At 42.8% G+C, this 14,915-nt stretch overlaps 2 protein-coding genes across 2 annotated transcripts; both read left to right on the forward strand.

The window, feature by feature from the left end:
- The first annotated feature begins 10,425 nt into the window (after positions 1-10,425).
- On the forward strand, positions 10,426-11,538 carry LOC131254355 (uncharacterized). Its single transcript, XM_058255344.1, has 2 exons — positions 10,426-10,564; positions 10,682-11,538. Exons 1-2 carry the CDS (start codon positions 10,426-10,428, stop codon positions 11,536-11,538), a joined length of 996 nt encoding a protein of 331 aa, XP_058111327.1.
- Positions 11,539-13,298: 1,760 nt separating this feature from the next.
- LOC131254356 (uncharacterized) lies at positions 13,299-14,301 on the forward strand. Its single transcript, XM_058255345.1, has 2 exons — positions 13,299-13,742; positions 13,960-14,301. The coding sequence occupies exons 1-2, from the start codon at positions 13,299-13,301 to the stop codon at positions 14,299-14,301; spliced, it is 786 nt and encodes a 261-aa protein (XP_058111328.1).
- Positions 14,302-14,915: the final 614 nt, after the last annotated feature.

The raw sequence follows: 14,915 nt of genomic DNA on the forward strand, positions 1-14,915 counted from the left end.
TTTAGGTATCATTATTTATAATGATATGGAAAAATATTTGAACGGCTTGGATAAAACAAAAATATACCATAAGGGCCCACAGAATATTGTCAGTAGCCACCTCGCTACTGACGCTGCCAGTACGCAATCCGCATCGGCGGATTTTGGGTACTCCACCAATACCTACTTAGGGACGGACGGTCCTGCCAGGGGATCTGTGGAGCCCACCGTAGTGTATATGTTTAATCCACGCTGTCCATCTACTTTCACAGTTCATGTTATAATGTACAAATGGAAATGACGCAAATTGAAGCCTCAAGTGGACAACACCATAGGAAGCAGTAGAGATTGAATTTCTACCGTTGAAAATTTCGTAGCGCCCACCATGATGTTAGGCCACGTGACCTGTATGGAGGGAAAACATGGATATCAGCTTGATCCAAAGCTTCTGTGGGTGGGTGGTCCACTTGAGCCTTCAATCTGCCAACTTTTGGGCTTATTCCCTAAAATGATCCGTTAAAATGGATGGACGGCTAGGATAAAAGAAATACATCACGGTGGGCCCATAGATCCCCTACAAGGCAGTCCCTCTCTAGCTAGGTCTGGCGTGGGTGGTGGCCAATTCGTGCCTTTCACATGATGCTCCCGCGATGGGAACTTAGGTGGGCCCTTTGAGGTATATGAAAAATCAACTCCGTTCATCCGTTTTTTTAGCTCATTTTAGGATATGTAACTAAGAAAAGATCCGGATAGAAGACTTAACTGGGCCACATGAGAGAGCATCACACGTCAGCCACTGGTACTCCACGCTGCTCTTATTTTCAACATCCGTGCAACCTTAAACGGCGGTATGTATATTCGTCCGCTCCTTCCATCTTTTGCATCTGCGAACACTGTTCCATCATCCTTCCTCACTTGCTATTCACTATCAGTAAGGCAGTAAGCGCCCTTAGCTTCTCGGTGCTGTTCACCTGGCTGGACCCGGATTCCATTGCGCGGACCCCGTAGCGCAACAGACAGATCTAGCTCACAGATTTTGAAGCATGTGTTGATACTCCATTTAGATTGAATGTAAAAATTAAATGAAGAACAATGGGGCATCGGTTGAGGCATGAATTTAAGAAGAATGAGAAAGTGGAAAGAAATAGTGATAATAGAATAAGAAAAGAAAGTAATTGCTATTGTTGTGCTGCGAGAGTATGGATGATGGTACATTGTACAAGGCGGTGCTGTTCATCTCTGTACTCATCAGTTCGCCCCTCGCTGCTCGTCATGTCGATGGTCAGGAGAATCCTTTTTCGGCTCTCGTCATATCTCTCTGTCCATCACCGTCTTCTTTCTATCTTCTGCCATGCCTTTCGCTATCCTTCCTGGAATCTTCTTTAGATCTCCCATCTCTCTCTTCTATAAAATTGTTGCTCCAACCTGCAAGAAACCTTTCTCGTGCTTTTGAAACTGCCGGATTCTCATTCTCCAAAAGGTGCTTTTCCGTTCTTCTATTCTTTTTGAAAAATTGGAATAATAGGCATGTAAGTTACTTACTGGGAAGTAACTTCTCACCTCCAACCCCATGAAATTCCTTACAGGTAAATTTCTTCCCCCAAACATCACTTGTAAACAGAGAGAGTTGGGAGTTAAACAGAGGGGTAGAGTGTCACAAGCATCAAAGGCCGGAAGGAGGTGCACCTAGTCCAGCCGAAGTATGTGCACTGCGAATTAATTGAAGCCGTACACATGCCAAAGTCTACTCTGATTGTCAGCTCGAAAAAGGCTCAAGTGCGCTGTTACTCTGTCAAACAGAAAATACAAATAACCAAATAAAAAAAGCCATTAAAGTTGAAGAGTGGGGATAGAATCAGGGATATCTGAGCTTCCTTTAGTAGAAAAATGGTGTCACGTCTCCCCTCTATCTTCTAACATTTCAAAGAGTCCACGCATTTCAAACACATGAGAAGCTCACGCTCACTTTATTTAATCTTTTATTCCATAATACTCATTGCCTATCTTCTTTTATTTTATTGGGTAGGTCTTAAACCCTGCAAACTAAGGGGTCGTTTGGTACCTTGGATTGGAGGGGATTAGAGGGGTTTCAAATCCCCTCTGTTGTTTGGCAGCATAAAGCAACTGGGGATTGCCAATCCAGGGGGTTCCCAATCCCCTCTTTGAGGGGGTTTGTAATCCAAGGTGATAGCTTGGATTACACCTAAAATCATTTCAATAGTTGCAGGTATAAATGTATGTCACTGTACACTATCATTCTACTGGGCACATGGCCCACTAACGATGATCAGCACCGTCCAAACATTGTTCATGTAGATCAGCACCGTCCAAATATTGTCCAGCACCATCCAAACATTGTCCATATTAATCAACAATTAAAAATCGTTGGTTAGTTACTCGGACATGATCTTGTGCTTGCGGTCCATCTGAGACTTGGAATTTCATCATTTTTAGGCAAAGCATATATTTTAACGGGCTTATCACAACCATAGTGTCAAAAATTATATATCTCACTAATTGGGGATATTAAAGTTGATTTAGTAATTAAATTCAAACCCCCATAAATATACCATGTATAGGTATTTTTGAATTAAAGTTGATTCACACTCCAGGGTGCCAAACACACCAAGAGGATTGCCAATCCAGGAGGTTTCCAATCCTGGGGGTTGCGAATCCAGGGGGTTCCAAATCCACGCTCCCAAACAAGCCCTAAGGATAGGTGTTATTTATTTTCTTTGCATATAGTCTTAAATTTTACGAAGCACGACTAAATGTAGTAATGCAGAAACTCCGCCGAATCCCCTAAAAATTTGTTAAATCCCTTAAAATAAGGCCACACTTCATGCGAGTAGAAAATGGTGCCTAACTCCTTCATTTTCTGTTATCGAGGCTCCTACTTGGATTCTAAGGTTGTAAACTAATTACAAGATTCACTTGAGTTAGGGAGTCTCATGGTTCCCTAACTCTTGAACAATTCTATGAATTTTTTAGCCAGTCGTATATTTCATTCTTCGTTTGGCTAGTGTTGATTCCAAACTAAACGGACTTTTACATCTGTGTCAATACCACATTCCAACTGCACCAAAAAACCAAACAAGAAGCAAGGGCTTTCACGGTACCGACAACGTTTTTTAACACACAAATATTTTAAAAGGATGCAGTGATGGTGCGAGATGTAAATAATTAATGGCCAAGCATTCATTAGAGAAATGTGATGCACGTAATAATTTAATTGGTGCGATTTTTTAAAGATGACTCATCCATGATAGAGCCCAATAGATGGATGGCCATGATTATAACTCTCTTTGCCACTTGTATGGCGGGACCATATTCAGGATCTGTTGGAGTTATTGTGTGATCGAGTGGCAACGAGCAAGTCTAGTAGCCTACTTTACGTTTGGACTGTTTAGTAACTGGGACTTTTATCATAAATGGGCATGTTTTTTTTTTCCTTAACGATTGAACGTTAATATAAAATTTGTTTTATAATTGCACTTTGACATCAGGCCATGCGCGACCATATCAATCCAATCCAACAACCTCTTTTGTAAGATGAAATCGGAGTCATGTATGAATAGACATGAAATCTAATCAGCTAATGCTGCTAGGTACTACATCAGTTGTAAGATCTATGCTTTCCCAAAGCAAGGTCATATTAGATTATGTATGGCCCATTGGATCATTATTGCCATGTTTACATATTTATTCATTGGATTATATTGAGATTATTCGATTCTGAGTTTATATATTTGGACATGATTGTTTTATGATAATACTGTACACAAATATTTAAATTAAACATCATGATAAGATATGGCCAACACTTATTAATTTAAAAGTTTAGTCCACTTTTCAGACTGTGTAGAGCATTGTGCACTTACACATAACAAAGTAATGCATATTGAGATGCATGCCCATATGAGATGTACCTCCATCCTCATTTACAAGACTATTAAAATGATATCCCACACAAATCAGTGTGATTGGTTCCATACTCAGTTTGATTGTGTAAGCATGTATCTTATAGTGAGATGGATCATTGTTTGATAGGATGAATCCATCATGATGATTGCATAGATGACGAACAATCAATCATTCACAATATGCGCATTGGGCCACATATGCCACATGATCAATTACCTACAAGTAATGGATCAACTCCAATCTAGTTGTCATACAAGTATGCTAGTCCTGTAAGTGACTCATATGCTAAGAAAATCATGTGCATAGATTTGGTTGGATTAGAAGCACGCTAGGAAAGCAATTGAATCAAGATTTAGTCATGAAAATGGGTTACTAATAAATCGTAGATGATCGTATGATGGCGGTGATGCACATAAGACTTATCCAAATTGAATGGATGATCAAATTTTATAGCAAAACAGTTTTGAAAAAAAATTATATATTCATATATTGTTATTTTTAATGGGCTTTGATCAATCAAGAATGCAAAGAAAAAATTTATTCAAGATTAAAAGTAGATAAGTGTGCGATTGAGTATTGAATTTGTGCGCATGTAGATATAGAATCAAATGTACTCAATTAAGTGTGATCGGATTAGTAGTTTAGGATAAGTAGTTGGAGATGAAAATGAATTGTTACGGGTCCACTTATGGATTTGATGCGATGTAAGCATTAGTCTCAAAATTTTTACATTGAATTTACCTTGATTGAAGGATGTAGATTTAATTTTCTTCTTATGATGGGCATGATAATTTGTTATACTTTATTATCACCATAACATAAATGATATAGAAGTTTTTCTCTAATTGAAATTTCTTCGAAATAGACTCATATAAATATAAGTGTAATGTTTTGATATAGAGGCCTATAAATATAGGTGTAAGGTTTTGATTTGAGATATATATCTTAGAGAAATCACTCTCTAATAGGATGATCATTATTTAAAAAAAAAAAAAAATAGTCATGTTATGGTAATTCAGCTTCCCACTTTCATGTTACACTCTTTAAATATGGATGCTTATGTGGATCCCATTATACAAAGAAAATGAAGGGATAATATATATATATATATAGTGGAACGCTCACCTGCAAACCAATTCGCATGGACTACATACGAACTTTTTTGAGAACTCATCATATTCGATGAGTCTCGAAAATCTGAACGGTCCACATGCAACAGAACCTCTTGAAACCCATTGGTACAAATTTTTACTTTGAACCAAAACTTTGGTGGGCCATGAAAAATGCAAACAGTTTCTTCCCTTGATTTGAATTTCTCTTTGCTATGGTCCATCAGAATCTTAGATCAGGGTGAAAATTCACCCCTTAAGGTTTCTTGGGATTTCGCATCTTATGGACCGTTCAGATTCAACACCCATGACACGTGTGCAAATGTGAGCATGCCTCCCTCTCTCTCTCTCTCTCTCTCTCTCTCTCTCTCTCTCTCTCTCTCTCTCTCTCTCTCTCTCTATATATATATATATATATATATATATATATATATAATCATTCATTTGTTTTGCACATTTATGGTCCATCAAAAGTAGTGAAGCATCATCTAAACAATGTGGTCCAATAGTGGAAAGTTGGGTTTTAGGAAAGGGCTTAAAAAACTTAATATTCCTTGCAAATGCCATATATTTGTGTTGTGCGTCAATAGTGGAAAGTCAGGTTCTAAATGAGTAAATGTGAAGGCTCACAACACATATTCAAGTCAGTCGCTAAAGAGAAAAGATGTTCACATACAACCTTTTTTATGGGAAATTTTATGCGTAATGTGTTTATTGTATAGAACATTCATTAATAAGGGAAATTTTAGAATAGTCCAATCATAAGTAATTTTACACACTCAAAATCAATGGATGATTAATACTATAATTGGTTGCATGGTTCTGACCCCATATAGTGGGATTCTATGATTTTTGCATTAGGTAATGTTAGTCACCTGTCCATATTTTGTACGTAGTTTTAGAACAAAGTGTTATCCGAAGTTATGCATAGTCTCTTACCAATGTGTTGATTGTGTAGAACATACAAGCAATATTGCAAATGGTAGGCCACAAGATTTGGAAGGGTATACCTTAAAAAAACACAATAACTACTAAACTATTTTGTACTCTTCTCAAGGTATTCCTTAATGTACACTTTCTGCGTGTTAGGGTGTATGGGTGTATCTTATTACATAAACTTGAGACAACCATTCTTTAATTTTCAATTTATTATAAATAAATAAAAGAGAAGAGAAATATCCTAATCTCTTCTTCCATGAGCATACTTAACCCTAATCATCTTCAAATCACTCCTCTACTATGATCCGACATGTTGCCATAATAGATACACCGCCACCTCCATTCCAATCCGACACCCCTATCGTACTTGCAACCCTTGCTGATCAAGAACGTCCATGGATTTTATCATCAACTTGATGAATTAATTTCAAGATATAGGAATTTCCTATTATAACAAGTTGTTCAAAAGGATCTTATGTTCTTCCATCAAATATTCTGCTTTTTCCCGAACACTTGGATTCAAATACACATGGATTTGCTATTTGCTTACTGGCTGAATATAATTCAAAAAACACTAGTTTTCTCGAAACCTCTTGCTTATATCTCTCATCAAAGGGTGTTATTCTATAATGTCTGTCCACTGGGAGGTTTGTGATGATTTTGAAATATTTTTTACCAGGTAATCTATTATCCTTATGCATGAAGATAATAAATTCGATCGTCGTAGTCGGACTCTATTATGAATTTCTGACCACATTCTCTACAGGGCCCTCTTATCTCTTCCTTTTTCAAGCTGGGTTATGGAAGAAGGAACCAAGAAGGAGGTATCAGCAACAACTGATTTTATTATGGGACATCTCATAATGTTCATATCGATCTATTATGCGCCTCTGCATCTAGCATTGTATATACCTCATAAAATAATTGTCCTAGTTATACCATATCTTTTGTTTCATTTCTTATGTAACAATCACAACTCCTGACCTTAGCTCCCAACTCCTATTTGCCAGACCACTACCCCAAGCCGCACAACCCCTAACCCAGCCGCGCTCACAATCCCTAACACTCCGAATTGATGGCTTGTATGGCCTAAATACATCAAGTTTAATGTTAGATGGTAAGTCGAATGATTTTAAATATATGCTTAGATATATCACCAAAATTGACTTTTAAACACTATAGTATCCAATATGTATATAAAAGCTTCAATATCCAACAATGACATGTCCACATAATTTACAAATATTTTCAAAGAAAATATTATATGTGACTTCAATGAGTTGGAGATTTGGGCAAGGAGTTGTACCACATTTCTTTTGTGTTAGCTGTGATTGAAGGTGATTCAATGGACTACTTTTTTAAGGAACCTTTCCCTAGCTCTATACATCAATCTAAAATCATTTTCACCGAGGATGATTTTCTTTTAAAACTCTAGAACTTAGAATGAGTCCCGTGCACTTCTGTGGGACACCAGAGTTGTACATCAGGTCGAGTCCCACCATGTAGATGTCCGAATATCCAGGCCTAATTGATGAGTGAAACATGCAGATTTTTGGGCCAATTCATCTATACATAGTTGATTTAGTATCCATGGTTAAGATGTTGACTATAGGTGTCAGTTTTACATGTATGACCATTCATAAGCATGGAAAAGCTCATTAGCATGAAGTGGCTCTAGAAATCATTTTATTCAACTCAAATATTTTTATGCAAAATTCGTTTGTGATTGTTTCTCATTCATATGCCCCAAAAAAAATAAAAAAAAATAAAATACATTACAAAGAATGAAATTAGTAGGACTAGTTGCTGGTGTGAATGGGTACTTATCCACGCATGCCACCAATTACACTTGTACACATGTAATACCTGCATTTAGGCATTTAAGGAGACATCCTCTTACACCAAGCTCCAATCCATTAAATAAATAGTTAGGCTATTTCACTATGGCCCAACCCAAACTCAACCCAGATTTTAACAGATTGGGGTGAAAAACTCAATCATTAAATGGTTGAGGTATAGGAATAACCTTAATTCAATCCGACCCATTTGCACCCATATGTATTGTCCATCACATGTGTCCTACCATGTATATACATTGCTCTAATCTTTGGGTGCAGAGCATCGAAATGATAGGGCCATTTAATAGATGTTTGTATATTCTAACAAGTGCAAATATTATTAGATGAAATAATTAGTGATATTATAATATATATCTCTAGCTCATAATCCTATATGCAATCATAAAAAGTTAATAAATCTTAAATTAATCTCAACCTTAAAAGCTTAAAAAAATCTTAAAACAATAGAACAAAAAATAATTAATGTTATGAGGAAATCTGTGCAAGGATAATCAGGATCAGCCTGGGCCACACGTCTCGGATGATAAGGCCTCGGAAGGAGAATACAACGTCGGGGGCCACTCCAGAGTCACAACTTGGAATTGTCATTCTGATTCGCCAACATGAACCCTTGTCCTCTTCCGAAGGGGAATAGTTGAGCCGAGCCCTGATCTTCATCCTCAACATCAAGCAACGAACCCCTACCTCAGGAACCCATCGACGGATTCTGACCTTTAGAGCTCGACTTCATGTTTGTACGATCCGAGGTCAAGTTAGGGCATGTATATGGCATACGTCGAGGTCAAGGCCGAGTCCAGGCATGGGCTTATTACGTAACGAGGCTGAGGACGAACTTGTGATGGTACTTCGTATGCTGAGCCGACGATCTCGCTCAAAGATACGTGCCATTAAGACAAGATACACCGCACGGTCTAAAGATTACGGACAATATCTTGCTGATTGAGGGAATCATGCTAGATTGATGGACGTGGATCGCCTGACCCACGGGCATAAATACCAGGGGACCCCATTGCTACAGGTATGCAAGATCTCGCACCCTCTCTCTACATTCAATTTAAACCTAAATTCCCTAGCCTGACTTAGGCATTAGAGGGTCCCCCGGCTTAGCCAGGGTCCCCTTTGCTCACCTTTTTGTGCAGGACCAGGGTTCATCGAAGGTCTGCCGCATTGAGTGGAGGGTGGTCCAGATTTTGACCTCAACATTTTTTAGTGCCGTCTGTGGGAAATGCAAATTAAAAGCTAGTAGGGTTTACCGAAAATGGCGAGAGGAAGGAAAAATACGATGGTGGTGGAGCCTGAACCTAGCGTGCAACACCAATCTTCTTCACTGCTGCACACCGAGTCAGCTCCAATAGAGCCGTCCCAACGGACTCGGAGCCGAGGAGGAAAATACAAAGCGCTGCAGAACGAAGTTCAGATGTTGAAGGACGAGATTAGCCGAATGAAGGCGCAGCAGAACCATCAACCACAACTAAACTTGGTGAAAGCCACTTTAGCACCCAAAGAGTGACCGCAGCCAATTGGTTCCCTGGCCAGAGGTTCTCAAGCACAGTCCGCGCGCGCTCCCGACCCTGCGCACAATCCAGTGCCTCAGGAGTGATCCGCTCGAATTTCACAACCCACTCGGGATGCCGAACAGTCGTATGTGTCTGCCACTTCAACTCTGGCCCCCACAGACCTCCGCCATCAGCTGGAGAGAAGTAGGCGGGGTAGAACATCTGAGGTGGCGGATGCCCCCAAGAGACAGTAGCTAAGAATCAGAACCCTCTAGAAGCACAGTTCAAGGAACTCCAAGACCAGTTGAAGGCGTTCTAGAAGAAACAACAATCTATGTCCGTCCCAACCACAATCTAGACGATGATGGAAGAAACCGAGCCTTCCTTCACCTCAGAAATCATGGACGAGGTGATGCCGTCGAGGTTTAGGATGCCTCATGTCATCCAATTCTCCGGATCTGGAGACCCCTCGGAACATATCGAGTCATACCGTTCGTGGATGCAGATCCAGTCGGCCACGGATGCAATGATGTGCCGAGCATTCTCAATAACTCTCTCCGGGTCAGCTCAGAATTAGTACCGACAACTTAAACCAAAATCGATCAGCTCCTTCTCAGAGCTTAGCAGAATGTTCCTTACCCAATTCGTCTCTGGTAAGAAGAGTCGGAAGCCGACTATGCATATGTTCACCCTCAAGCAGGGGAACAAAGGGTCGCTGAAGGATTATATTGCCAGCTTCAACGAGGCGACGTTGCTAGTGGAAGATTTTAATGACAAAATGGCGCTCTCAGCCATGTTCAGCAGACTCAAAGAAGGAAGGCTCACTTTCTCAATCGGGAAAAATCCATCAACTATCTTAGCCAAGCTCATCAGCATGGCTCAGGAGTACACCAATGCCGAGGAATTCTCCAACTCCAGCAGAAATATTCAAGCAGCCAAAATATCATCAAAAGAAAAGAGACCAAGGAACGAAGAACCTCAGTCATCCAACAAAAAACCTGATGACCGAGCCCCTCGTGATCGTCGGTCGAGCTGGAGGCCCAGGGCAAATTCCGTTCTAATACTCCTCTCAACACCTCTACGGAGCAGATTTTGTTAGATATTAGGGGCCAGAGACTGATGAATTGGTCTGTCTGCATGAAGACCAACGCAGAGAACCGAGACAAGCGCAAGTACTGCAGATTCCACTGCGACCACGGCCACAACACGAGCGACTATGTGGATCTCAAGGACGAGATCGAGACCCTTATCCGCAAGGGTCATTTGCGCTGATACACTAAGGAGGAGAGGTCAGCTCAGAAAGAAGAACGGTCGAGCAAAGCAATGGAAGAACCTGCAGAAATTTGAACTATCTATGATGGCCGATCTGGTGGAGGCGACTCGAACAAGGCTCGTAAAGCCCATTCTCGGAGTTCTGACCCTGAGCATTATGTCCATTTGACCGAAAGGCCGAAGAAAGAGCACTTTGTCAGCCCCTATAGCTTAACTTTCACGGAAGATGATGTGCGCAGAATCCAGCATCCACACGACGATGCCCTCGTGGTGGCTATGACCATAACTAACCATAAGGTCTTCCGCATCTTGGTCGACACGGGAAGCTCTACGGACGTCATTTACTCCAAGGCATTCGAGAGAATGGGTATTGACAGGTCACGCCTTCGACCCGTGAAGACTCCTCTATACGGCTTTGCCAGGGATAAGGTAATCTCCGAGGGAGCTATCTCCCTCCCTGTAATAGCGGAAGAAGGACAACATCAGGTCACACTTCTAATAGACTTTCTGGTTGTCAATGTGCCATCGGTACATAATGTTATTTTAGGCCAACCTTCCCTTAGTACGATGAGGGCAGTTGTGTCCACATACCACTTGATGATGAAGTTCCCCGCTGAAGGTGGGGCCGGATACCTCCGAGGGGACCAGCGTGAAGCTTGGAGATGTTATACAATAGCTGTAAGAAAAGGGTCAGTGAAACATGCCCTCACTATCAACGTCCTCGATGCCACAGAAGATTCCCCCGAGGACTTGAAGATCGTTCTACTCGAGGAAGCTGACCTGAGCAAAACTGTTCAACTCGGGACATCGTTGAATTTTAAGCAGAGATATCAGATGCTGACTTTCCTACGACAGCACAGGGACGTATTCGCGTGGTCGCACGAAGATATGATAAGAATCTCTCCCGATGTTATGGTCCATAGGCTGAATGTGGATTTAGATCATAAACCAGTGAAGTAGAAAGGAAGAGCGTTCGATGTTGAGAGGTATGCAGCCATAGCCGATGAAGTTTCTAAGCTCCTCAGCGTCGGTTTCATTAAAGAAATTCATTATCCAGACTAGATCGCCAATGTGGTCCTGGTGAAGAAAGCAAGCGGGAAGTGGCGGGTCCGTGTCAGCTACTCGGACCTAAACAAGGTCTGTCCGAAGGATGGTTTCCCATTACCTCAAATCGATCAACTGGTCGACAGTACAGCTGGTCACGAATGCCTCTCCTTCCTGGATGCCTATTCCCGGTACAATCAGATCCTGATGCATCCCCCAGACAGGCAAAAGACTACCTTTGTCATCGACAAAGGGCTCTACTGTTACCGGGTCATGCCTTTTGGCCTTAAGAACACTGGGGCAACATACCAGAGATTGGTGAATCAGATGTTTGCCAAGCAGATCGGACAAACAATGGAAGTTTACGTTGATGACATGCTCGTCAAAAGCGTTAGAGCATCCGACCACCTCCCAGACCTTAAAGTGATGTTTTCAATCTTTCGGGAGTATCGCATGAAGCTGAACCCTGCCAAATGTGTCTTTGGAGTCAGTTCTGGCAAGTTCGTTGGGTTTCAAGTCAGCTAGAGAGGCATCGAGGCGAATCCCGAGAAGATAAGAGCGCTGCTTGACATGAGCTCCCCGGGAACACTGAAGGAAATCCAATGTCTAACTGGCCGAGTAGCAGCGCTCGGATGATTTATCTCCAGAGCTACCGATAGGTGCCCCCCCTTCTTCCTTGGGTTTCAAGTCAGCAATTGAAAGGTCATAAGAAAGCTGAATGGACCTCTGAATGTGAGCAGACATTCCAGGAGTTAAAGCAATACATGGGTTCGCCTCCCCTACTGTCGAAACCAGAAGAGGGTGAGCCTTTGCTCTTATACTTGGTGGTCTCAGCCTCGGCCGTCAGCTCTGCACTCATCAGGGAGGTAGGAAATAAACAGTATCCCGTTTACTATAAGAGTAAAGCAGTGTTGCCCGCCGAGACCAAATACCCAAGCATTGAAAAGTTGGCGCTTAGCTTGGTCTTTTCGGCACCGAGGCTTCCTCCGTACTTCCAATCACACACCATCGTCATCCTGACTGACTCCCCCTTCAGGCAAGTCCTTCAGAAACCAGATGTCTCGGGATGGCTCATGAAATAGGCGATAGAACTCGGGGAGTTCGACATCCAATATCGTCCGATGACCGGTATCAAAGGCCAAGTTATGGCCGACTTCATAGCCGAATTCACCATCTCGAGTGACGATACCACAGCAGCAACAGCATTGGTGACCCCACTAGTTTCATCGCCTGCCCAAGATCTGGAGTTAGAGCAGAGGTGGGTCCTTCATGTTGACGGGTCTTCCAACGCCAAGCGAGCTGGGGCGGGGATCGTCCTGGCCGCACCCGACTCTACAACTGTCCAATATGCCATTAGGTTTAGTTTCAAAGCCTCTAATAATGAAGCAGAATATAAGGCTCTGTTGGCAAGACTCAGACTGGTGGCAGGTCCGGGGGTTCGGTCCCTTGAAGTGCGATGTGATTCCCAACTTGTGGTGAACCATATCTCCACCGAGTATGAAGCCAAGGAAATCAGGATGGTGGCTTATCTGGCCAAAGCCTGGAAACTGATCAAAAGGTTCCAGAGTTGCTCCATCATCTAGATCCCAAGGGCAAAGAACTCTTGGGTTGATGCCCTAGCAAGGCTAGCCTCGGCCACGGAAGAAAAGATTCATTGGGTCATTCCTATAGAATTCATGAAGAACCCGAGCATCGACCAAGTGAAATGTGAAGTGGTCAACCCGGTCGAGACTACACCAAGTTGGATGGACCCAATCTATGACTACCTAGTATCTAGTGAGGTGTCCCACGACAAGCTAGAGGCTCAACATCTGAAGATCAGAGCAGCCCAATATATTATCCTAGATGGGGTCTTATACAAGAAGGGGTACTCACAGCCCTACCTCAAATGCCTTCGACCCGAAGAAGCAGATTACGTGATACGAGAAATCCACGAGGGCATTTGCGGTAATCACTCCGGTGACCGAGCCTTAGCTCTGAAGATACTCCGCCAGGGGTACTTCTGGCAGATCATCCGAGATGACTCGAAAGATTATGTCCGAAAGTACAACAAATGTCATAGGTTTGCAGCAATACCTAGGCGGGCTGGTGATGTTGGCCCGGTGACCAGGCCCGGCCGGGTTCGGGCCTGGTGCGGCTGTTGAACAGGCCTGAACGGGCTGAGGCCAGTTCGACTCGGCCCGACCCGTGTACACCCCTACCCGTGGCTAAGATAATCGAACAGAAGGCAATCGACTTTGTCTGGAAGAATATCATTTGTCGATTTGGAATCCTGCACACCATAGTTTCTGGCAACGACAAGCATTTCGACAATGATAAGTTCAGAGGTATGTGCAGGGGCTCGGCATCTCGAAAGCTAATTCCTCGCCTCGGCATCAGCAATCCAATGGGCAGGTGGAAGCCGTAAACAAGGTCATCAAGCACCACCTGAAAACGAAGTTAGAAAAAGTGAAGGGCAACTGGGCTGAGGAACTTCTATTTGTCCTGTGGGCATATCGGACCACGTCCCAATCGTCTACTAGGGAGACCCCCTTTTTGCTGTCATACGGCTCGGAGGCGGTTGTCCCATTTGAGATCGGCCTCCCAATAGTTCGGATCAGAAACTACCAGGAAAGTCAGAATGCAGAGCATATCACCGCAAGCCACGACTTGCTCGAAGAAGCTAGAGATACCGCCTGACTCCGAGTCGCTATTAGGCATCACCAAGTGTCACGGTTGTATAACTCAAGGATCAAAATAAAGCGATTCCGACCAGGGGACTTGGTCCTCCGTCGCCTCTTCCCAAATACGGCAGAACCGGGGGCTGGGACACTCGGGCCCAATTGGGAAGGGCCTTATCGCGTGATCAGATCAACCCAGCCAGGCTCCTATCACTTGGAAGACCTCGAGGGACATCTACTCTCCCATCCCTGGAACGCCGAGCACTTGAAGATCTACTATCAGTGAGAACTTACCGGCCATTGAGGCCCCTTAATAGATGTACTGCTCGGAGCCACTAGCCTTTTATGGCCTCTAATAAAAGTTCATTTTCTACATCATCTACTTGCGCAATTTGTCTTTATTATCTACAAATGGAAGAAGTTGCCTTTCACAAGCAGAGGTTAACTTAACGGACCGATCCCTTCAAGAAGGGGTCGGGACGTTAAACCCACGAAAATCTACATAGGGATCCCCTCACACACAGAGGAAAAGTCCAAAGATGACCCAATCCCCTGAAAAAGGGGTCGGCTCATCACGCAATGACTAATCTATAAAAACGACTGAGGCACCATTCGGGGGGGGGGGATGGCCCC

Source organism: Magnolia sinica, chromosome 8 (genome assembly GCF_029962835.1).
Source record: "Magnolia sinica isolate HGM2019 chromosome 8, MsV1, whole genome shotgun sequence".
In the NCBI taxonomy this organism is placed as follows: Eukaryota; Viridiplantae; Streptophyta; class Magnoliopsida; order Magnoliales; family Magnoliaceae; genus Magnolia; species Magnolia sinica.

What these genes read in the sequence shown, in the direction of transcription:
- LOC131254355 (XM_058255344.1), top strand. Translation starts at nt 10,426, where the DNA reads ATGAATTGGTCTGTCTGCATGAAGACCAACGCAGAGAACCGAGACAAG. An exon ending in CGAGACCCTTATCCGCAAGG is followed by an intron (nt 10,565 to 10,681) that starts GTCATTTGCGCT and finishes GATCTGGTGGAG; the next exon opens with GCGACTCGAACAAGGCTCGT.
- LOC131254356 (XM_058255345.1), top strand. Translation starts at nt 13,299, where the DNA reads ATGAAGAACCCGAGCATCGACCAAGTGAAATGTGAAGTGGTCAACCCG. An exon ending in CGGTGACCAGGCCCGGCCGG is followed by an intron (nt 13,743 to 13,959) that starts GTTCGGGCCTGG and finishes AGGTATGTGCAG; the next exon opens with GGGCTCGGCATCTCGAAAGC.